Source organism: Chrysemys picta, chromosome 8 (genome assembly GCF_011386835.1).
Source record: "Chrysemys picta bellii isolate R12L10 chromosome 8, ASM1138683v2, whole genome shotgun sequence".
NCBI classification, from domain to species: Eukaryota; Metazoa; Chordata; order Testudines; family Emydidae; genus Chrysemys; species Chrysemys picta.
In genome coordinates, this window is record NC_088798.1 from 107252709 (window position 1) to 107272589 (window position 19881).

Here is a 19881-nt window from a genome sequence, read left to right on the forward strand (position 1 = left end):
GTTACAATCAGACTCTGAAAAGTTTGGCTGAATATTCCTTCCCAATATTCAAAATACTTGTTTCTTTTTTTGATTATTTCTCAAAGATCTGTAGCTGTCAGATAAAACACATTTCATAGATCTTTCACTGAAAAGAATATTTTCTATTATTTTGGAGGCGGAATGGACAGTGAATCACGTTTCTTCTTTGCTTTGTGAATTTCCAAATATCTTCTTTGGTGGTACTGGAATGAAGAGCCAAGAATGCTCTATGGATTGTAGCTTGTTCTGAATAGATCTAAAGGTGCCAGTTAATAACACATGTAACATACAAAATAAACCTTTTAATTTAACTTCACCAATAAGATTAAGGACAGTTACTTTCATGTTCACTTTCCGTTGGGATGAAGGGGGGCGTTTACATGGGGGGAATACACATATGATTATCATTGTCTTAATACACATTATCTTACAAAGCATCTTCAAATATGAATCTGTTAGGCCTAGTTGAGAGAAATAGAATTTTTGTGTGTGGAAGATCTGGCCAGTTAAGTGCATGTTGTTTGATATCCAGGCCCTGGTTCAAGAAGGCACATAAACACATGTGCTTAAGTCCTTAGGCCGTCAATGTGTAACATGCGAATATGCTTTCCCACAATTCCCCTCTTTATTACCTTTACTTTCAACTGAACTAACAGAACAAACAGTAATGGAGCAAAATTCTCAAAGGCTCAAAGCGCTGAAGTGCTTTTCTCAATAGGGATGGATGTAAATCATGTACTTAAAGTGCTTTCCTGCATTGCTGTCCCAGGTAATAACAGGGCTGTAATAATATTGGCTAGTGGTAGAAGTTGGGGAAAGACAAGCTTCCTTTTGTCTTTTGAATCTAGACATTGTAGCGCTGCTAAAACAAGCTCTTTTCTTCTGGAGATGCACATTTTTATTTTACATTGCAAATATTTCCATTGATTTTTTTTTCTTTTTTGCAGAAGTTATTTATTCTTTTGAAACAGTAACAAGCCTGCCCACCAGAGTGCCTGAGCAAGTTGTAGCTTTGGAAAGTATTTGCAGTGAAGTGATTAGAATAAATCAAATAACAAGCATGGTTAGCCAGTGTTCTTATTTCATTTTACCCAGACACCCTTGGGCTGCACTAAAAAAGAGAACAGCAGAATCAGAATATCTCATTAGATTCATGTCTCTACATCTTCGCACCATTCTGTCATTACTTTGCAGCAACATCCCTTAACTTAATTAATTTGCAGAATAAGTCAGACTCTAACCTATCAGACCACAGCACCCCACGAAACTTTCCAATTACCTGCTACCCATTGTAAGGAGACTTCAATTATCTGCACAGCCCTTGGATTGCAGTGCTGCTGTTCCACCTATTTTTCTGCGGCAGAGGAAGAGAAAACACCACAAAACAGCCAAGTCTCGGTTTTGCTGGAGACTCTTGTTTTATTTATGTTTTGCACCAAGCCATTATAAATGACAAAGTCTGGCTGGGAAACCGTTGTCTGTGGTGTACTAAGTGTTGTAGTTGGAGAGGTTCCAAGTTTTTAACATTAGCCTTCTGGAAGGAGGGATTCAGAAGTTTAATTCCCCCCCCCCCCCTTCTTTACCAGCGCCACCTTTTTACTAAATTCAAGGGAAGTAGAGGGAGAAGATATTGTGAAATGTAAAATTCGGGCTCATTTAATATTTGACCCTGCAGGGTCCCGAGGACTCCTGTGAGGTGCTGAGTACCCTCCACTTCTGTTAAGGTCGTTGGGTGGTTTAAGGTACTTGATCAAGTGTCAAGAAATCCCAGAGCACTTTACAAAACAATGAGCTAGGTACTGGCTGCCTGGGAAAATGTAACAACCATTACACATTCAGCTGTATCTTACACACAGCCTTGATCGTTAGACCCTTTTCAGTTAGAAGGAGTATTTGCTGATGTAATCTCGATCGACTTCCAGAAAGTGCTTTGCGATCTTCAGTTTCCACCTAGACGGGCAGAAATGACCCTACTAAATGTTTCATGATGAGAATGTTCTGCACCCCTGTTGCCCCCTGCCCCACCAATACTGTTCTGCCATATCAGCCATAGGTGCTTGCCCAAGTCCAACTATGGTTAAAGAGGAAAATTATGAACAACTCTCCCGTATAAGTGCTTCAAGTTCAGACTGGCAGTAAAGAGAAAGATCTGGAATATTTAGCTGGAGGACATACGGTTCCAGTTCTTTTCAAGTCTCCAGATCCCCCCTAAGTATTTAATCTTTTCCACGCTCTATATAATTTCTTCAACTGCAGTTGAGTAGATTGTAATTAATATTTTAAGAGACGAGACCAACTGGGACAGATGTGACTTTGCATACTATAGAACGTTCCAGACAAGGTGCGGTGACTGGTAGCCAAGGGAAGGGGTGGAACCAAGATGGTTCTTGAGCTGGGTGGATGTTTTAGTTGTTTTGTATAATAAACTCCTTCTCTTTAAGAAGGGCTATGAGTCCATGATTCATGCAATGGAGACATGTAATCCCTGAGCAGGAAGCATTCACTCTGGAGGAATGTGCACTGAACAAGTTACTCATAAAAATGCTCCTGGACTAAATCCCAGATCTGGATACTGCTAAACTTTGTGGAAATTCAGGCTTGACTCTAGTTAATCAGTGTGCAAGCTCCCGTAGTGAACTATTCTGCCTCTTCTGAGCTGAGAAGAACATGGATGTGCTAGTTTGTTTTTTGTGTTCATGGCCTGGTGACCGAGCAAAGGCCATCAGATTCATTTCACTTAGGGCCCTTGCATAAAATGTAATCCAGGGTTTCAGACACTGAATACAAAAGTGTGGACTGGTGGGGCAGAAAATGGTGAATAGCACAGTACATTTGGGTGATGCATGTTATTTTTTCATGTTGGACAAGGTGGAGTGAGATTTCTGCATGTCATGGTAGCTATCATGAGGGTACTACATGATACCTCATTAATTTAGGCATACTCAGTGACCACTAGAAGTTATAGCTCGTGCATTATTTCCCAGTAACCCATAACATAGAAACATAACCCCAACTATATTGTTGGACAGAAACGATTTCCTTGCCTGCCTCCATGTATATCTGTGTGATAGAAATTCTTCAAATGCAACCCAGGTATGTTGTATTTGGATTGGTGCACTGGATGTGCTGCTTGCAGCAACACTTATAACAGTTTGCATTTAATTATACTCCATGTGGATGTTCCACCATCACAGGCACTTAAAATGGGAGCTGGAGGGATGGCAGTTGTACGCAGTCATTACTTTTTAATTTGGCTGAAGTTATTTTTCCCATTGTGTCCCCACCTCCCAGGGCTGAAGTGCAGTAACACCTGAGGAGAGAAAATGTGAGATATCCTCCCAACAGTGGGCTCGGGTGAATGCTTGGATGAAATCTGCAGCAGTGTTTTCCAGCTCCCTGCTGCTGTTCTCTTATTCCCGTAACGGCAGTGGTTAGGACGAAAGGAAGGTTTCTTCTCTTTGCCAAGAGCTGAAAGCACACTCCTGCCTGCACCGTAATTTATGATACACCCAGCAGTGCAGGAATTCAGACACTACAGAAACTCTGAGTGAATGCATAGCAGTGCATTAAGGCAGTGTGCCAAGTCCTCCTCACCCAGAAGCTTTGCTTAGGGTGAGCATTGGCAGGCTGCACTAAACAGAGACTTTCAAAAAACATATCATTCCCCACCAGAGGCAGGGCTCTCAGACTCAGCTTGCAATGACAGTCTAGTCCTGTTGTCAAGTTTGGTCTTTTGCCTTTCAGCTCCATTGAAAGTAAAAAGAGGGGAAATAGTCTCTTTAACTTTCCTTTTTTTTTGCATTGCAACTTTCAGGAGAAAATTTGTGCATTTCTGGTCCCCAAAGATAAACATCCCCTAAAAGCAGAGAAACGAGGTCTCGCTACTATTCCCAGACCAAGCTCCTGCAACGTCAGCCATTCCTACACCCCCATGTCACACCCACTTCAGTCTCACATTGCCAAACTGGTTCTACAAATGCTGTTTGAGAGGTAGGGCTTTCTGCCTGCGTTGGCAAGGAATATAAGATTTGAAGCTGTTCTACATTCTGCCTCCCCACCTGAGCCCGCGGGATGACGGAAGGGAAGCAGTCTGGCAAATAAAAATAATGCTTCCCTCTAAAGCCCTTCTCGACGCACAGACTGCTGTCGGACTCCTCCACTCTATCTCACGTTGCAGCTCGCACCACAAGCAGCCCTGCTGAAGAAGAAGAAGGGGTTACTCGGGGTGCAGAGCAGATTGCATGTCCATGGGCATGGGTTCCGCAGTGGCTCTGGTTACCAAGTGGACTTCCTCTCACTGCCCTCTCACTCCAAGCTGCGGTGCGGATGCTTTCATCCCTTCACTCCCCTACCCCCTCGCTTCACCCCACACCTGGGTTTGCTTTTCTATTGCAGGTTGCCTGAGTCAGTTTTCTACATCTCTTTAGCCCAGTGGGGTGTGTGTGTGTGTTGGGGGAATCTGTGGGAGGATGTAATGGGCGCTGTGCTCGGGGGCTGCTGATTCAGACTTGACCCCTTTTGAACTGTCTGCCCGTAGTATGTTTTTGTTGTTTTTGTCTTCTCTTTTTCTTACTATTCCTGGCATAAAACTAGCACCTGTCCATCTTTCTTGCAGCCATGTTCAGACTACGTTACAGATGTGACACAGGCTGTGTTATCTCAGAAGTAGGGTGCAACCAGGCGGCCTGCCCCCTTTTACGGGCCAGGGGGGCTGGGGAGCAGCTAGCCCCATTCTGGAGAAGAGCTCAGCAGTTGGGTGCTGGGAATCATCTGACCCAGCGGGACAGCATTGAGTGACTGGGGCTGAGGATCCCAGCCAGGGGATATAACGGAAGGGCCCAGCTCCATGATGAGCCTAGAGGAGAAGGCTGTGGGGGGACAGAAGGCTGCAAGAGGGCAGATGAGCCCTGCAGGCCAGTCGTTGGATGGGGGGAAAGTTCTGACCATTAAGCTGCCAGAGGCCAGAGCACCCCCCAGTCTCGGTGGGGAACAGGACGGTTACTTGATGTTGTTGTTCCATGGTCCCTTTTATTTATTGTTTTGAAGAACAAACAGGACCCTAAGGTGAGGGCGACAAACTGACCTGGGTGTGGCTGATTGTCTGTCCCACGCTGATGACCAGTCCACCAGCCTACACGGGGCTTCAGGACGTATTTGTATCAGGCGTTTTCTGTCTCCGTTTTCCACTTTGAGCATTGCAGCCGTTGAGGCGAGGGTACCCAGAAATTCAAACCGGGGCAGAGGCCGCAAGGGCCATCAGAAAAAGCACCAGACTGGGATTTAGAAAACCTAGGTTCTGTCACCAGCTCTGCCACTCCCTTGCTTTGTGGTCTCCTATGCCTTATATGTCTTATCTATTTAGATAGTAATTCGTTAGGGCAAGTCCTGTCTCTTACGGTGTGTATGTACAGCGTTGGTAGCACAGTGGAGCTCTGATTTCGGTGTGGGCCTTTAACTGCCGTTCTAATACAAATAACTAATAATAATAATGGGGATTAGAATTCCTGACTCTTTTTCCAAGTCCTTCCCCCCGCTTGAGGTGTGATTTCCAATAAATTGCTCAGGCCGAATTTCTCAAACCCCGCTGCCTGTGGTTAGGCACCAAAATCAAAGTGACCCGATGTTTCAGAAGCGTTGAAAACTCACAGCTGTGTGAGTGGGTGCTGCTGGGCGCTGAGTTTTTTCAACAATCAGATGACTTCAGGTGCCTAAGTCGGGAACCCGTGTTTGAACATTTTGGCCAACAGTAACTAATTCACAGAGATGCCATAAGGCCTAATTAATTAATGTTTCCTTATGAGCTTTGAGATTTGTGAACGAACTGTACTGTACAAGTGCATCAAAGTGTTGTTTGCTTTTGTCCGTGTTTTTAACTTTAAATCCCCTTAATTTGAACGTTCTGCTCTCCCAATGAAAGACTGTAATGAATAAGAATGTTCTCTAAAGTTATGCAGGAGTGTTACTGTACTTCTGTGAGCTTAGACTGAAATAAAGTGCATCATTTCCTGGCTTAGGGACACATTTAAAACACCATAAAGCAAGAATAGTTCTGCGCCACCGTTCTTGAATTCAAAGATTTCCCTGAAAAGGTGCCAAACGTGATGGATTGTCGCAGGCTCTTTGCCCTGGCTTGACATATCATTGCTATCAGATGTTCTCTTACGTTCTATTCTGAACCTGCCAAACGACTGACCCTAGAATTTAACGCCACACCTTCTTCTCTTTTCTTTCTGAATGACATCTTTTCTGCTCCGGCTCCAAAGAACTGGAGGATACTGCAACATCCTCGGGGACATACAGAAAGCTGAACTGGAGCCTGTGTGGGACTTAAAAAGGACTTCCAGTTGGTGGTAGCCTGAGGAACTTCCTTTCACGCCAATGTTGCTCCGAAACTAATTGTCGCCAGAATTCGGAACTATCAGGTTTGCTAAGGTATGTGATTTTTGCCTTTGTTTGCATTTCTATATGTTTTCTGAACATCTGTCTATGGCACTTGTAACTATGGTTCTGCATATTTACATGTAGGTAAATGCAGCCCACAAACTGCCTCAGTGAATGCCCTGTACTCCTTGATTTGGAGAATACTTTGCAAGGTTACAGTGCTTTTAAAGTCACTGTCTGGATGAAGAACGTGTCAAGTGCCTTTATTGAATAATCGACTCATTTATGCCTGTGTACGGTGGTTTGTAAAGTAGCCTTGTTGATAGGCACCTGGATTTTGAAAACCACTAATAGCTGATGATTAGAAGGTCAGAGACCAAAAATAAAATAAAATAAAATAAAATCCAAACAAACGTAAAAAACAAAGAAAAGAGAGATCATACTCCAAAAGCCATTCTCTTCTTTGTCACTTGTATTTCAACATTGTTGGCCTAGGATGAAATTTACTATATTGGTTTGTTACATGATAATCGGCTCATGTCTTTGTTGTGTGCAGATTTTGATGTCACAGAGCAGAAACTCACATGGCATAGAGCAAACAATCCCAAGTCGCAGGTGTAGGGAAACACTTAGAATAACACGATCTATGACAACCCATCTCCCTTTGTTTAATCCAAGGAAACTGGGTTTATTTATTTATATTTTTGGATCATCAATTGGAAAGATATTTAAAAAGCTTTGGAAGTGTGAATGCAAAACCTTAGTTCCTCGGTCTGCATGGATTTGTATCAAACGATAAAGTGATAAAAAGTACATGTGTTTTATTCTCATTAATATCTGAATAAGAGAGAGACTTCCTCCACACGGTACAGTAGCAATACGGTGTTCAAGCTTAATGTAGGAGTGTTGAAAAATCCAAATAGAAGTTAGATTTTCATATATTTGTAAAGCCTCCAAGAAAATGTGGCGTTCTCTTACATTAATTCTTTTGGTGTGATCAGACTAATACCACTTGTTCTGTAAATAGTGAAATTTAATTCAGATACCTCACTGGAGTTCCATTTGTAACATTTGCATACAGATTACATTCAGTTTTGGAATGGCTGCAGTACAGAAATATGACTACAAGACTAGCATGATTTCAAACCATCTGTGCCCACGCTATAGTCTGTATCCTAGTTTGCTTACTGGACTTGACCATTGGCCTGGCAATAGAAATACAGATCACAAGAGATCATAAGACAGTGACTGGTTCAGAGCTGCGGGAAGCTCCTCTTCTACCTTCAGTGCAGCGAGAAAGAGGAAGGATTGGAGAGGGAAATGAAAGTGAATCCCTTCACTCCCAGGGCCCGGGGTAGGGAGAAAAGAATGAGAGAAATTAATGGGCGGAATGGAATTGCCCCAGTCCTAGTGTGACATTGTTTGTGATGCTGTGATGTTGTTACACCAATGCATGGTGAGGCTGAATTATAACAACAGGGCTAAGTCCCAAGACCAATATGAACAGCCAATGCCAGGGCATGGCTACACATTTATTTTGTAGTTCTCTGCACTGCCATTCAATGATACGTTGTTCTCTGGTTCCTCAAGCGTCTGTACTGATATCATCAAATGCAGTGCTCCACGTACTCTGCCGGAGTCTACACTGTTTACAAACAAACTCCCATGGAAATTCCTGCCATTAAATTGTAAGTATTGCGAGCTTTTTAATCTGTCTAAATAGTGCCTGGTCGTATGACAAAAGGCACTGCTAAACATGCGTCTGACGAAGTGGGTATTCACCCACGAAAGCTTATGCTCCAATACGTCTGTTAGTCTATAAGATGCCACAGGACTCTTTGTCGCTTTTTGCTAAACTTATGAGTACATTGTCTGGAGATGAAGGCTAAAGGCGGAGTATTTTGCAATCAAGGGAACTCTTTCAGTCCTAAAGGGAAATATTTTACACAGCTGTAGCCTGGAAGTCAAATCAGTTTGTTTTATTGCACATTTCTCGTTTATATTTGTAAGTGAAAGCGTGTAAATCTTTTGTGTGTGTATTTTGCTGGCTGCCCTGCTCTGGGAAAGCTCAAGGCGCCGGAAGACGGGCGGTGATGTATCGCCAGGGCTTTGAGGACCAGTATCTGATTTTCATGCAGCTTCAACAAATCAGAATTATTAAGGAAAGAAAACAGACAAATAACCTGCAACCCTAGCAAAGTGTTATAACACACTGGCTGTTGCCTTTCTAGCTCTGATCCAGGATCTATGCAATAGCATTAATATATGGAGATATACCTATCTCATAGAGCTGGAAGGGACCCTGAAGGGTCATTGAGTCCAGCCCCCTGCCTTCACTAGCAGGACCAAGTACTGATTTTGCCCTAGATCCCTAAGTGGCCCCCTCAAGGATTGAACTCATAACCCTGGGTTTAGGAGGCCACTGCTCAAACCACTGAGCTATCCTTCCCCCCAATGGCCTTGTGGTTTGTTATGACAATTTACCAGCCCATGCACAAGAGCTATCCACTTGCCCATTATCATCATGTTAATGGTGCCTGTCCAAAAAACTTATTCACCCCGGCCAGGTGCGCAAGTAGAATTTTGCAATGCCAACAAGAGGTTGCCAGGAGTGAATCGTTTTGCATGCTATGACTTGAGTATGACGCTGGTGCAGAATTGGCGGAACTTCACAGGGTCTGCTGCATAGGAGTAAAACCTTTCCTAAACAAGGGTTTCCCCGCTGCAGATTTATTCTGCATTTGCCCTAGGAACTGCTTGTTCCCATTTCAGTATTGCCAACCTCAAGCATTCCAAAATCATGAGTCAGGTCCCAAAATAATAGGAGATTTTTCAAAAGGATCATGTGCGGGTGCTTTTTATTTGTCTTCAGGCTTCTGAGCCTTTAGACTGCACTTGCATCACCTTTTCAAACTTTTCTCTGCAGTCATGAGAGCTGGAAACTTTGTTTGATAACGAAAGCAGAGATTCACATGGAATCACATGAATCTGGGGTCTGGAGCTTTAAGGAAAACCCCAACTATTGTGAGACTTGTGCTAAAATCATGAGAATTGGCAGCGCTGCTATTTTACATCCAATCCATCCATCCATCTTAGGCACTTATATGTCCCCCCCATACCGTAGTGCCTCACAATCTTTAACATAACCTAGCAACATCCCTGGGAGGTAGAGAAGTGCTGTTGTCTCCCTTTTAGAGATGGGAAACTGAGGCCCAGAAGTTTGTCTGAGGTCACACCGGACATTAGTGACAGAGAAGGGATTTGAGCCTGGGTCTCCTTAGTCCTAGGCTCTCACTCTAATCACTATACCATCTTTCCTTCCTGTACCCCTCCTTATACCACTGTCTACATTCCCTGAGCAGCAGTGAAAGGCTCGCCAGATAAGGGATTACAATACCCCTGTGAGACTGCTGTAGAAGCAAAGGAATGAACAGGTGAGAAACAAGTCAGACTGCAAGGCCCTCACCTTTGGTTCCTCCCATAACCCAAAGCAGCTGTTGGCTGGATTTGTGCATTTCTGGAAAAAAACTACTGCAGAATCAGGGAATTGTCTTTCTCATACCTCCGTTCCCCATGGAACTGAAGCTACAGCACGCAGGTTACAACTGTAGCCAGCCCCAAGTCCTGAACATTGCTCCACTTGCTCTGTAGCTCTAGTAGAAATGACACCATATGTCTAAATAACGCTTAGCTGAAGACATTCATCTTTGCAACACGCTGTTGCTTGCTCATGTGTGACATGTAATTGTGCTGATGATAATCTTGTGTGCGGAATTTTTTTAAACTGATCTACAGATAACACACACACTAATATTTTGTCTTCAAATTGCTTGTTGTTAGATTAGTAGGGATTATATAACACTTTAAAAATCTCTTTTTTGCTGAAGAAGTGCATTTAATTAATACATAGGAAATTGTTTTTTTAAGTGCCCATTAAATGTAGTTATTAAATTTTATCTTGCAAGTATAAGTGAAATAATCTGTGTTCATTTGATGTGTTTTATAGCTCGTATAGCAGTTAATTGTCTTTGGAACATTGATTCTTGGACATGTTCCCCTGTTTCAGGTGAAGTCATTATCTGAGTTTAACCTTGCCTTATATGGTGGATAAAAATCGGTCTTTTTAATGTTTTTAATCAGATTTTTTAAAAATTTAAATACTGATTTATGTTTAAAAAATTTGAAAATTAAATTTGAAATTGTGACAACCTACATTAGATTTAAATTTACTAAAATATACTAAAACCATTTACATTAAAGGAAAATAATAATATTAACCTGTTTGCTGCTGAAGTTTTAAAGACAGTTAAATCATTGAACTGGTGGCAGTCACTGGCTAAACACCTCTAGCCATGTTTGGTGAAGTGCTAAACCAGATTTTGACACCAGTAGCCTCTAATGCACATGCAGAAAGAATATTTTCTTCTTTTCTGTTTATTCAACTAGTTCAATATAAGTCAGGGCAGTACCAATTTAAACCGCCTCAGATTTCCAGAACAATAGCAAAGGCAAATTAAATACCCCATTTTGAGCAAATGCTTTCCTACAGTTGCTGATCACACTTCAAAGACTTTGTTCAAGGGAAGTAGGCCCGTATACAATATCCTTTCCTGTGTGTGTATTTCACAAATAAAGGTATGCAGCATTTTTATACAAGTAAAAAATAAGTGAATCTTTTCAAGCACTTGTCTGAACTTAGCTTTCTAGGATTTGGAAATAGGATGGCTTTTATATTGTGCGTGTCTTCTTGGAAGATCATCAGCCTTGCTGCTAACATATCAAGTCTTCTGATGGCACTTCTGTTGCAGCCCCGTTCACCCAACCTGTCCTGACGGGGCTTTCTCTGACTCTGTTCCACTGATGTATATTGGAGCACATTCTCTAATAACAAATATCTTGGTTGAGTGAGACAGGATATCATCAGTGGAACTAAGTTGAATTTATAAGGAATTCTAAGCCTAACGTGGACCTTGCAAGAAATCTATCAAGAAACAAATGCTATCTTGATGACAGTCATATAGTCCTTTGACCTATACTTAAAAATATCATAAAGCATTCTCTGTTGTTGGTTACACTGTCAGAGAAATAATATTTAACAAGGTTGGGCCCATCGTACACAGAAGAGACAGACCCTGCCCCAGAGAGCTTACATACTAAGTAGACAGGACAGCAAAGGCGTGGAGGGGGAGACAGAGGTTAATTGACTTGCCCCAGGACAGAGGGCAGAACAGTGACTCTCACAGGACTAGAGCTGAGGTCGTCCTCTGACTGCCAGTCCAGTGTCCTCTCTCCAGGACCCTGTGGCTTGCAGATGCAGTGTTGCTTCAGAAAATGTAACGAAGCTAGAGTTTGTTTTCTCCTATAAGACATGTTTTACGGTACTTTATAACCATGAGTCGAAAATCTAGTTTTACTTTGTATCTGAGCAGTGGAGAAGTTTGTCTGATGACTTTCTTAGAAATTACAAATACTGAGTTTAAAAAAAAAAAGAAAAAGAAGGAAAGTTCCTTTCCCGTGAATGATGTGCCAGTTCTTTCCACCCCCTCAGAACTCCTTGTTCTCTGAATCAGCCACTGAGTTGAGACGACGACAAATGCTCCCTTTTTTTGCAATGGGACCATAGACATTTCGGAACTACCTGGCTCGACTAACTCCCAGCCTGCTTTCAGCCTTTGACCATCTGCCTCCCCCACCTGTATCCTGGCTTGCTTCTTAATCTCTTCCATGTGTTATGTCTTGTCTTTAGAATGGTAGGCTCATTGGTGCAGGGACTGTCCTAAATTGTGTGTTTTTACAGCACTTTGCACTCTGGGGCCCCACCTGGTGAATGTATTCTATTGCCTAACCTGCAGTTAGATGTTAAAAAATACTAATAATTTATAATGTGATGCTTCATGCTCTATTGCAAACGCATGCTTGGAAACACATTCAGTGAGTGCCCGAGTGGTGGTTCACAGTTCAGAGCATGGCAAAGAGGAGGGCAGCGACTATTCAGAGTGGAACATTAATTATGCTCTGCCATCCTCCTGCCCCGTGCTCAAGCCAGTTCTGTTATCCAAGTTCTCTGTCCAGTGTTTCGGAAAAAGATGAGAATATTGTGGATTCATTCCTGAAACAGTGGGAATTTTGCCTGAGCAGGACCTGAGGACCAACTTCAGGAGCGGGACTGGGGTTGATTGTTCAGGACGCTTTAGTAGACTTCCTGCGGCATCTGTAGCTGTGGCAATGTCTAGCTTACCCTTAAATTGGGCAGCTGTGTCCGCTTCTCTGTACATCATAGGCTTTACTGTCTGTTGGTGGAGCGCATTCGCCCCTCTGCAATGATTGGTCAGAGGACCGTGCCCACCAGAATTCCCATATTCACAAGGACAACACACATACAAACCAACAGTAATAAGATCTCTGCGATTTTGAAAAGGAAACCACATCAAGAAACCACGCTGAAAGAGTGCTGTTTGAAAGTGAAATTTTACAATTAAGGTGGGTCCATCCCACAGGAGTCTGTAAAAACATTTCCTCCCAAGTGCAGCTTCGTGTGTTGCTTTGCTTTATGGTGGTGCCTTTATTATTAGCTGGCACCTCATAAGCTGATGAGTTATGGGGGGTCTTATGAAGCTGTTCACATTTGAGAGTTAATGAGAAAACTCCCATTAGGATGACATGTCATTTGTTTCATAATGAGCCACAAAAGCTGGCCAGTGACGGGAAAAAAATAATTAAAATGCTTGACAGACACCATATAGACTCAAATTTAATTACATAAATGAACAGTTGTATCCCAGAATGAACTCACTGTTTTAACGATAACAAAAATAATTGCTGAAAGTTTTAACTCTTTTTATAGTCTAGATTCCAGCCAAACTCTCTAATTACCTGTCCTATTCTTGTAGTATTAGTCGAGCTTTGGGGAATTGACACAGTGCATGCAGTCTATTCGAATGCCGAGGACATACTTTCTTTGGTAGTTATGCATTATGCATGGGAGAGCATAGAGAAGTTTGGGTTTTGGAAAATCCTTGTCGCTGACAACAAAGAAGGTTGCTCTGAACGTTAATTTCTCTGACTCAAAATATTCGAAGGCCCTGCCCAAACAAACTTTACATGTGTGAGCAATTCCATTGACTTCAGAGCAAGCCAAAAAGGTGTCTGAAATATCTAATAGAAACAGCCCTTGTGCAGCTGTGGTGTTAGGTCTGTGCTAAATCGGCACAGAACCTAGTTTGCTATGTGGAGTCTCTTTTCACAGGAGAATGGCACTTAGGGTACGTCCACACTACCCGCCGGATCGGTGGGTAGCGATTGATCTATCGGGGATGGATTTATCGCGTCTCATCTAGACGCAATAAATCGATCCCTGAACGCGCTCCCCATCGACTCCAGATCTCCACCAGGGCGAGAGGCAGAAGCGAAGTCAACGGGGGAGCTGCGGCCGTCAATCCCGCGCCGTGAAGATGGGAGGTAAGTCGATCTCGTAGCTGAAGTGGTGTATCTTAGATCGATCCTCCTCCCCCCGTCCCCAGTGTAGACCAGGCCTTAATGCCATTCAGGCTTTCAGCCCAGTGCATACGGAACAGCAGAGCCACAATCCCCAGTTACTGACTCAGAACTAACGTATCCTGAATGAAACACTACAATAAATACTGAAGATATTACTGAATGGGAAAGTGCCACACCCCCAGCTGGGGTAAGCCAGGGTCACAGCTCCATTGACACCAGTTGGACTAGTCCCATGTGTGAAGTTGGAGTTACACTGATTTACTCCAGGTGAGGAGCTGGACCCCAACTTGAGCTTCCTCCCTGAGCCCATCTGATGCCCCCAACTTGCTGTTTCTCCTTGCCTGGACTTCTTCCTAATACTTTGACCCTGATCCTGGTACTTGCCTTGTAGCACTGGGGCCTAGGTTTGGAAGCTCAGACCTGTTGTGCTTAGATTAAGCTGTCTATTAAGTTATCACAAAGACATTTTACTCTTATGGGGAAAAAAACGCAACCATATTGAAAAGAAATGGGAATGGTAGAGGGATGGTGTACGGCCACATGAAAAGCAAAATAAATGTTAACTAGCGAGCTGTTTTCCTCGTTGGTATAATTTTAATAGAAATGCTTCCTTTCAAGTCTGTGGTTTGAAAAGAATGTGTTGAAAATAGCACAACCAAAAAGGCTGAATACCTGGTGGAAAGAGAAATGACCCGCTGTCTTTCATATTTGGGAGAAACAAAGGGTTTTGAAGCCAACAGCCCACTGCTGTTCCTTTGTGTAAAGTGCACAGCAGAGCTTCCCGTGGAGCGCTGGGAAGGAAGCCAGTGGAAACCCCGTTGGCTGCTTCTCTATGATGGATGACATTGGAGCGCATAGACAACAAAGCTTGGTAATTTTTTGTTCATTCCCCACTGGAAGCTCAGTCTGACTGAATTCACGGTCAGCATTGTGTGGCTGGAGTGTTATAATTGTATGAGTTTCTTCTTGTCCAGGAACCTGATTATAAAGGGCTGTTTTCAGTTGTCTTTTCCCTCTCTCCATCTTTGGGCCGGGTGGATCAACATAGCTGCATTTACTTCAAGCTAATCAATTACAGTGGCTGGTACCTTCCTTTGCCACTTCCTTACTTACCCATTTTCTTTATTCCCAGCATTACTTTTCCTTGCAGTTTTAGTGTAGAATTATAAAGAATTATAGTCCCGCATCTAGTGTAATATAATAGGCTTGGACTGGAGGGAGCAATCTCGTTTGTTTCTGTGCACTCAGGCTGTGTAATGGTGAGACCGTAATCCACATGGGTGGAACAGCCACGAGCCCAAACGTTGAGGATAAGGAATGTAAGGGCAATAAAAACAACAGTAAAGCACGCCATTATGTCGGCAGACTTCTCGCCTTTATCAGTCCTGGAGGCACTCAGCTTTCGGCCCCAGGCCTGGCAATGCCCCCGAGGTTCTGTACGCTCTGTTAGCATACTGGAATGAAATAAATATAAATAAAACATGTGACTTTGGCAATGCTCATGAACATTACACTATCCATTCTGGTACCAGGTTAGGTATGAAAAATAATGCTGACTGCACAGCTCCGTAACAGACTGGGAGGATGATACGTGACTGAGAACTGGTTCCTGATTATCGTTTTGTTGATGACTGAAGCAGGGCAATAATAATTTTTCTCTATACAGCTCTGGTACAACAGCGCTGGGCTTTGGTTCTGGTGGCTTCAGGCCTGATCCAAAGTGAAGGGACACTTGCCTTGGACTTCAGTGGGTTTTGGAGGAGGTCCGATGTTACCAGAAAGAAACTGGCATGTTGGAGGTTAGAGAAAAGCAGCCAAAGTGATCAAGGTGCTGGAGAGACTGATTCATGAGGAAAGAGTAAGAGTGAAGTTTTTGGAGCAAATAACGAAGCAGTTGTCATGCTGGGCAGATGTTGAGCTGTGATTATTGCTTTCTGTACAATGTGTTGGTTTCACTGCGATCTTGTCTCTCCCCCTCTGTCTGTCTGTCTGTTTGAACCTCTTACCTCTTGCCATAAACCAGGTTTGTACGCTCTTTGGAGCGGGGACTGTCTTTTGACTTCATGTCTGTGCGTAGGTCCGCGGGGTATCTGGGCACTATGGGGACACGTATAAATACTAATACATGGTGACGGAGTGCGGATCTCCCTGTTATTCGGGGAGTGGAATTATTTGGTGTGATATACAGATAGAATCAGAGGTTTAGAGGGGACCGCAAGGCTCATCTAGTATAACCCCCTGCCAAGATGCAGGATTTGTTGTGTCTCAGCCCTCCAAGACAGATGGCTACCCAGCCTCCTTTGGAAAACCTCCAGTGAAGGAGCGTCCATAACCTCCCAAGGCAGATGTATAACTAGGAATAGAAGGACAAAGTTAAGAAAGGAAAACTTGACATTCAGATCTATTAGACAGTGAAGTGATGGAAGCCCAGTCATTTGGTACAATACCACACAACCATGACACAAATTGGAACGCGTCAGTACATCTTTCATCTCTGCTCAGGAGACTCGCAGGAATCGGAGGAGAGCAGGTGCTGCATGTCAGGATGAATTGGCAGAAGTGTCTGGGATAGCACGGGAGCTGCAGGTCGAAGAAGATGCATCGACTACGTTGGAGAGGAGGACACTGGAACAGGCTTGGTTTGCCAATTGAGACTGAAGTATATTGTGTGGGTGCCAGCGTTAGAATAATGAGGAATGCTGCAAATTAGAATTAGGGGAGATGAGCAGCGCTGGGTATGAGGAAACTTGGCAATGAACCTGGGTGCACTACAGCTGACTCAAACTAGTGCTTCTATCTTCTTACTCTCAAGAGTCCTAAACATTTCCCTCACAAATGTTTCTTAAAGATCAGGCTTTTTTAAAAGGGTTGCTTGTCATTAGCACTAAACTGCTTCTCTACTAGCTTGCGGACAAAGTTAAAGGGGCACTGGTTAGCCATGCACTCTTACCGCTTTCGGTCTGGGAAGAATTTCTACTTGTTAATGATTAATTCAAACATTCCTTGTCATGGGTGCAGTGTGCATGGAGTGATAAATCTGTGAGGGGTTAGAGGTTGAGGTTTCTCAGTGCTGATAATTAGTTTGAGCCACAGGCTTTGCTTTCGTTGGCATTTTCACAGCATTAACCCAGACCTTGTCAATTAAAATCCAGACACATTTTGATGAGGGACATCTCCCTCTAATGATAATTGTAATAATATCACTTTTATTCATTTAAGACCTGTCAAGCAGGCCATGCTTCCTGGAAGATAACTGCCTTGGTTTCACATTGCCTAAGCAGCTGGGAGGCTGCTTCGCGTTTCTAAGGTGACATTTTGCCAAGCATCAAAAGTATCTAAAAGCAAGTCAGTCTGTAGCTACCCATCTTTAAATATTCACCAACGTCAATTAATGCAGTTTGCCTGTAACTCGAGGCTACTTGAAACTGGTTTTCAAGTTCTGGAGCTAATAAGCTTTTGATAGTTGTCTAAAGACCATGATGTGGGTTTATTTTATCTATTATTTGGCTTTCTGTGGTTCTCAGCATCATAGCATTTGAGCATCTCATAAACATGAATCAGTTTATGCTCACTACCCCCTCTCGTTGAGGTAGGTATTTTTAGCTGCATTTTATCGGGGCGGGAGAGAGAGAGGTGAACCGAGGCACAGATTGGTTAAGTAACTTGCCCAATGTCACACAGGAGGTCTGCGGCAGAGCCAAAACCCAGCTCTCTTGACTCATTCTAATGCACGAACCACAAGACCATTCATCTATATGCATGGGTCTAAATGTTGTTTTATTTTGAATCTGTCCTGGAGACTGAGTTGAGGTAGAAATTAGATTATTTGATCTCATTTGAAAACCCTTTGATTTGCTAACATTACATGCAAAATAAAAAAGTGGCTATCACGTGTACGATTTCTGCTGGGAAAATACATTTCAATTCTCTATGGTAGAATGTTAATGAGCAGAGTCAATGAATAAACACTAGAACATGGGGAGCGAACATTCAGGCAGAGATTTTGGATAAGTCAAACACTACACTATAGCCCCTACCTAATACTAAGCATATGTATCGCTACGCAGTTAGAGGTCTACACCTCTGCCTAGGAGCCCTTGGCATGGATTTTAAAGGAGGAGGAGGGAACATGGAGGAAAAAGCAGAGCTGAACTGATTGAGGGCCGGAAATGGTTCCCTGGTCCATCACTTGTCTTAAAAATAGAGTAATATCCGCATACTTGGATTGTAAATCTCTTGGGCCAGGGACCATCTATTTGTTCTGTGTTTTTACAGTGTCTATGACAATAGAGCCCTGACCTTACGGGGGGTGGGGGGAGGCGCTTAGGTGCTATTGTAATAGAAATCATAATTAATAATAGTAACAAAGTTGTATTATTCCTATAGCAACAAGAATAATGGCCCCACCATTAGTACTTCTGAAGCAAGGACACAAAATGCACTCTAAGCAGGAAAGCCAGACACAATATATTGCAGAATGAGAGAGTTCAGGATTAATACTTGAGTAGTAAATGGACTTGTCCCTCTCTTGACTGTATTTTGAAAGTTCCAAATTCTTACAACCTGTGTTTTTCCCCCCTTTCCACCAGGGAATTACCAAGCAGATAATCTGAATTCCAGTGGATGCAGAAATGGCATGGAAAACATTACAGCTTGAATGTTGTAAATATTACCATTTTTTCCAGCAAGACCTTTAGTAATTGAGCTGTGTATTTACATCTCTTGTTGCTTTTGTTAGAGGAGAACATTAATCAGCATTAGGCGTGATCAACAGAACCTGACCTACTGTGGTCAGTTAAATAGGCTTGATTTGAGACTTATAGATTTAAAGGTATTTGAATGGCAAGCGATGATTTAAGGGCAAACGGGAGCCATTTTTCCATCATGTTGCAGTTTTTTCACCTTCTGGAACTGTTAATGGAAAATCTGGGATACGGCACATTTGAACATGAAGTTGCATTTTGCAATTTATTGTGCATTCCACTGTCTAGGAGCTGACTTCGTTTTAACCTTGCAATTTATTGTTTTATATTGAAAATGGACCACAATTATTTAGACAAACATAAAACAAACACAGTCTAACAGCCGAAAGTAAAGATGCTATATGTAGGATAGGCTTTCCATAAACCCGAATCCAAGCAGCACAGTCTTTTGGTCTTCTGTAAGGAAATACAACAGAGGAGGGCACCAGGGAAAAATTGCACGAACAATTTAAAAACAATAGTAAACATCCAAAATTGAGGACTTCCAGAAGAACGAATTCCAGCCAGCAATACACATATTCATAGCATTCCTGGCACTCAAGTGTCACGTGCTCAACAACATCTTTTGTTATTCAGACAAAGTAATTTTGAAGAAATTTGCATAAAGACCTCTGTGAAAAGAATTGGGGGTTTCATAACGTTAGATAATAGTATAAGTTCCCATGTTCCTGTAGGACCCCATATGCAGCCCATTGGAGTCAATGGAAAGAGTGCATGCAACATCAGCACTCATGGAAGGGGCACGTAAACCAGAGCCGCCTCGGTGCCTGAGAAAGGGTCCAGTTGGTTTATTCTCCTTCAGTCCGGAAACGCTGCCGATAGGATGGGGGTGGAGTTAATGGGGAACTAGGAAGTGCCCCGAATCCACACCTGTTTCCAAGGATTGTGCATACCCCATGCAGCCCTTTGCTTCTTACCCCTCAAGCTCATGGCCGACTCCTTGGCCATGGTACGGTTGGTTCCCTGGCAGCAGAGGTGGTCGTGGAATCGTCTCTGACAGAGAATGCAGAACACAAAGACGGAGGGTTCAAATGGTGCTGTTCATCATTAACGTTCACCCCTGCGTCCGCAGGAGTGAATCAGGCCATGTATCAAGAGCAAGGGGGCAGCGTTAGCATTGCGAGCTCAGTCTTTACTTTCACTTCCCTTGACTTTTGAGTGTTTAATTCAGTAAACAACTATTTGGTAATGAAATGTAAATGTTGTGTAGACGCAAGTT

At 43.0% G+C, this 19881-nt stretch overlaps 1 protein-coding gene across 7 annotated transcripts in view; it reads left to right on the forward strand.

Annotated features, from left to right (window-relative positions):
• The window catches only part of SGCD (sarcoglycan delta), a 504512-nt gene that overhangs the window by 192704 nt on the left and 291927 nt on the right, over positions 1 to 19881 (forward strand). For 3 of the 7 annotated variants that reach the window (XM_005300012.5, XM_065555144.1, XM_005300014.5), the window contains exon 2: positions 6285 to 6453. The exons of 1 other annotated variant lie outside the window; for it this stretch is intronic. Coding sequence is in view for 2 of the 6 variants with exons in the window: in XM_065555143.1 (XP_065411215.1) it covers positions 15690 to 15698 (9 nt within the window). In the remaining 4 variants the exon portion in view is untranslated. Of the gene's footprint in view, positions 1 to 6284; positions 6454 to 7992; positions 8091 to 15460; positions 15699 to 19881 lie in introns of those variants that run through there. 3 more of the 7 variants (XM_065555141.1, XM_065555143.1, XM_065555140.1) reach the window with 3 other exon arrangements.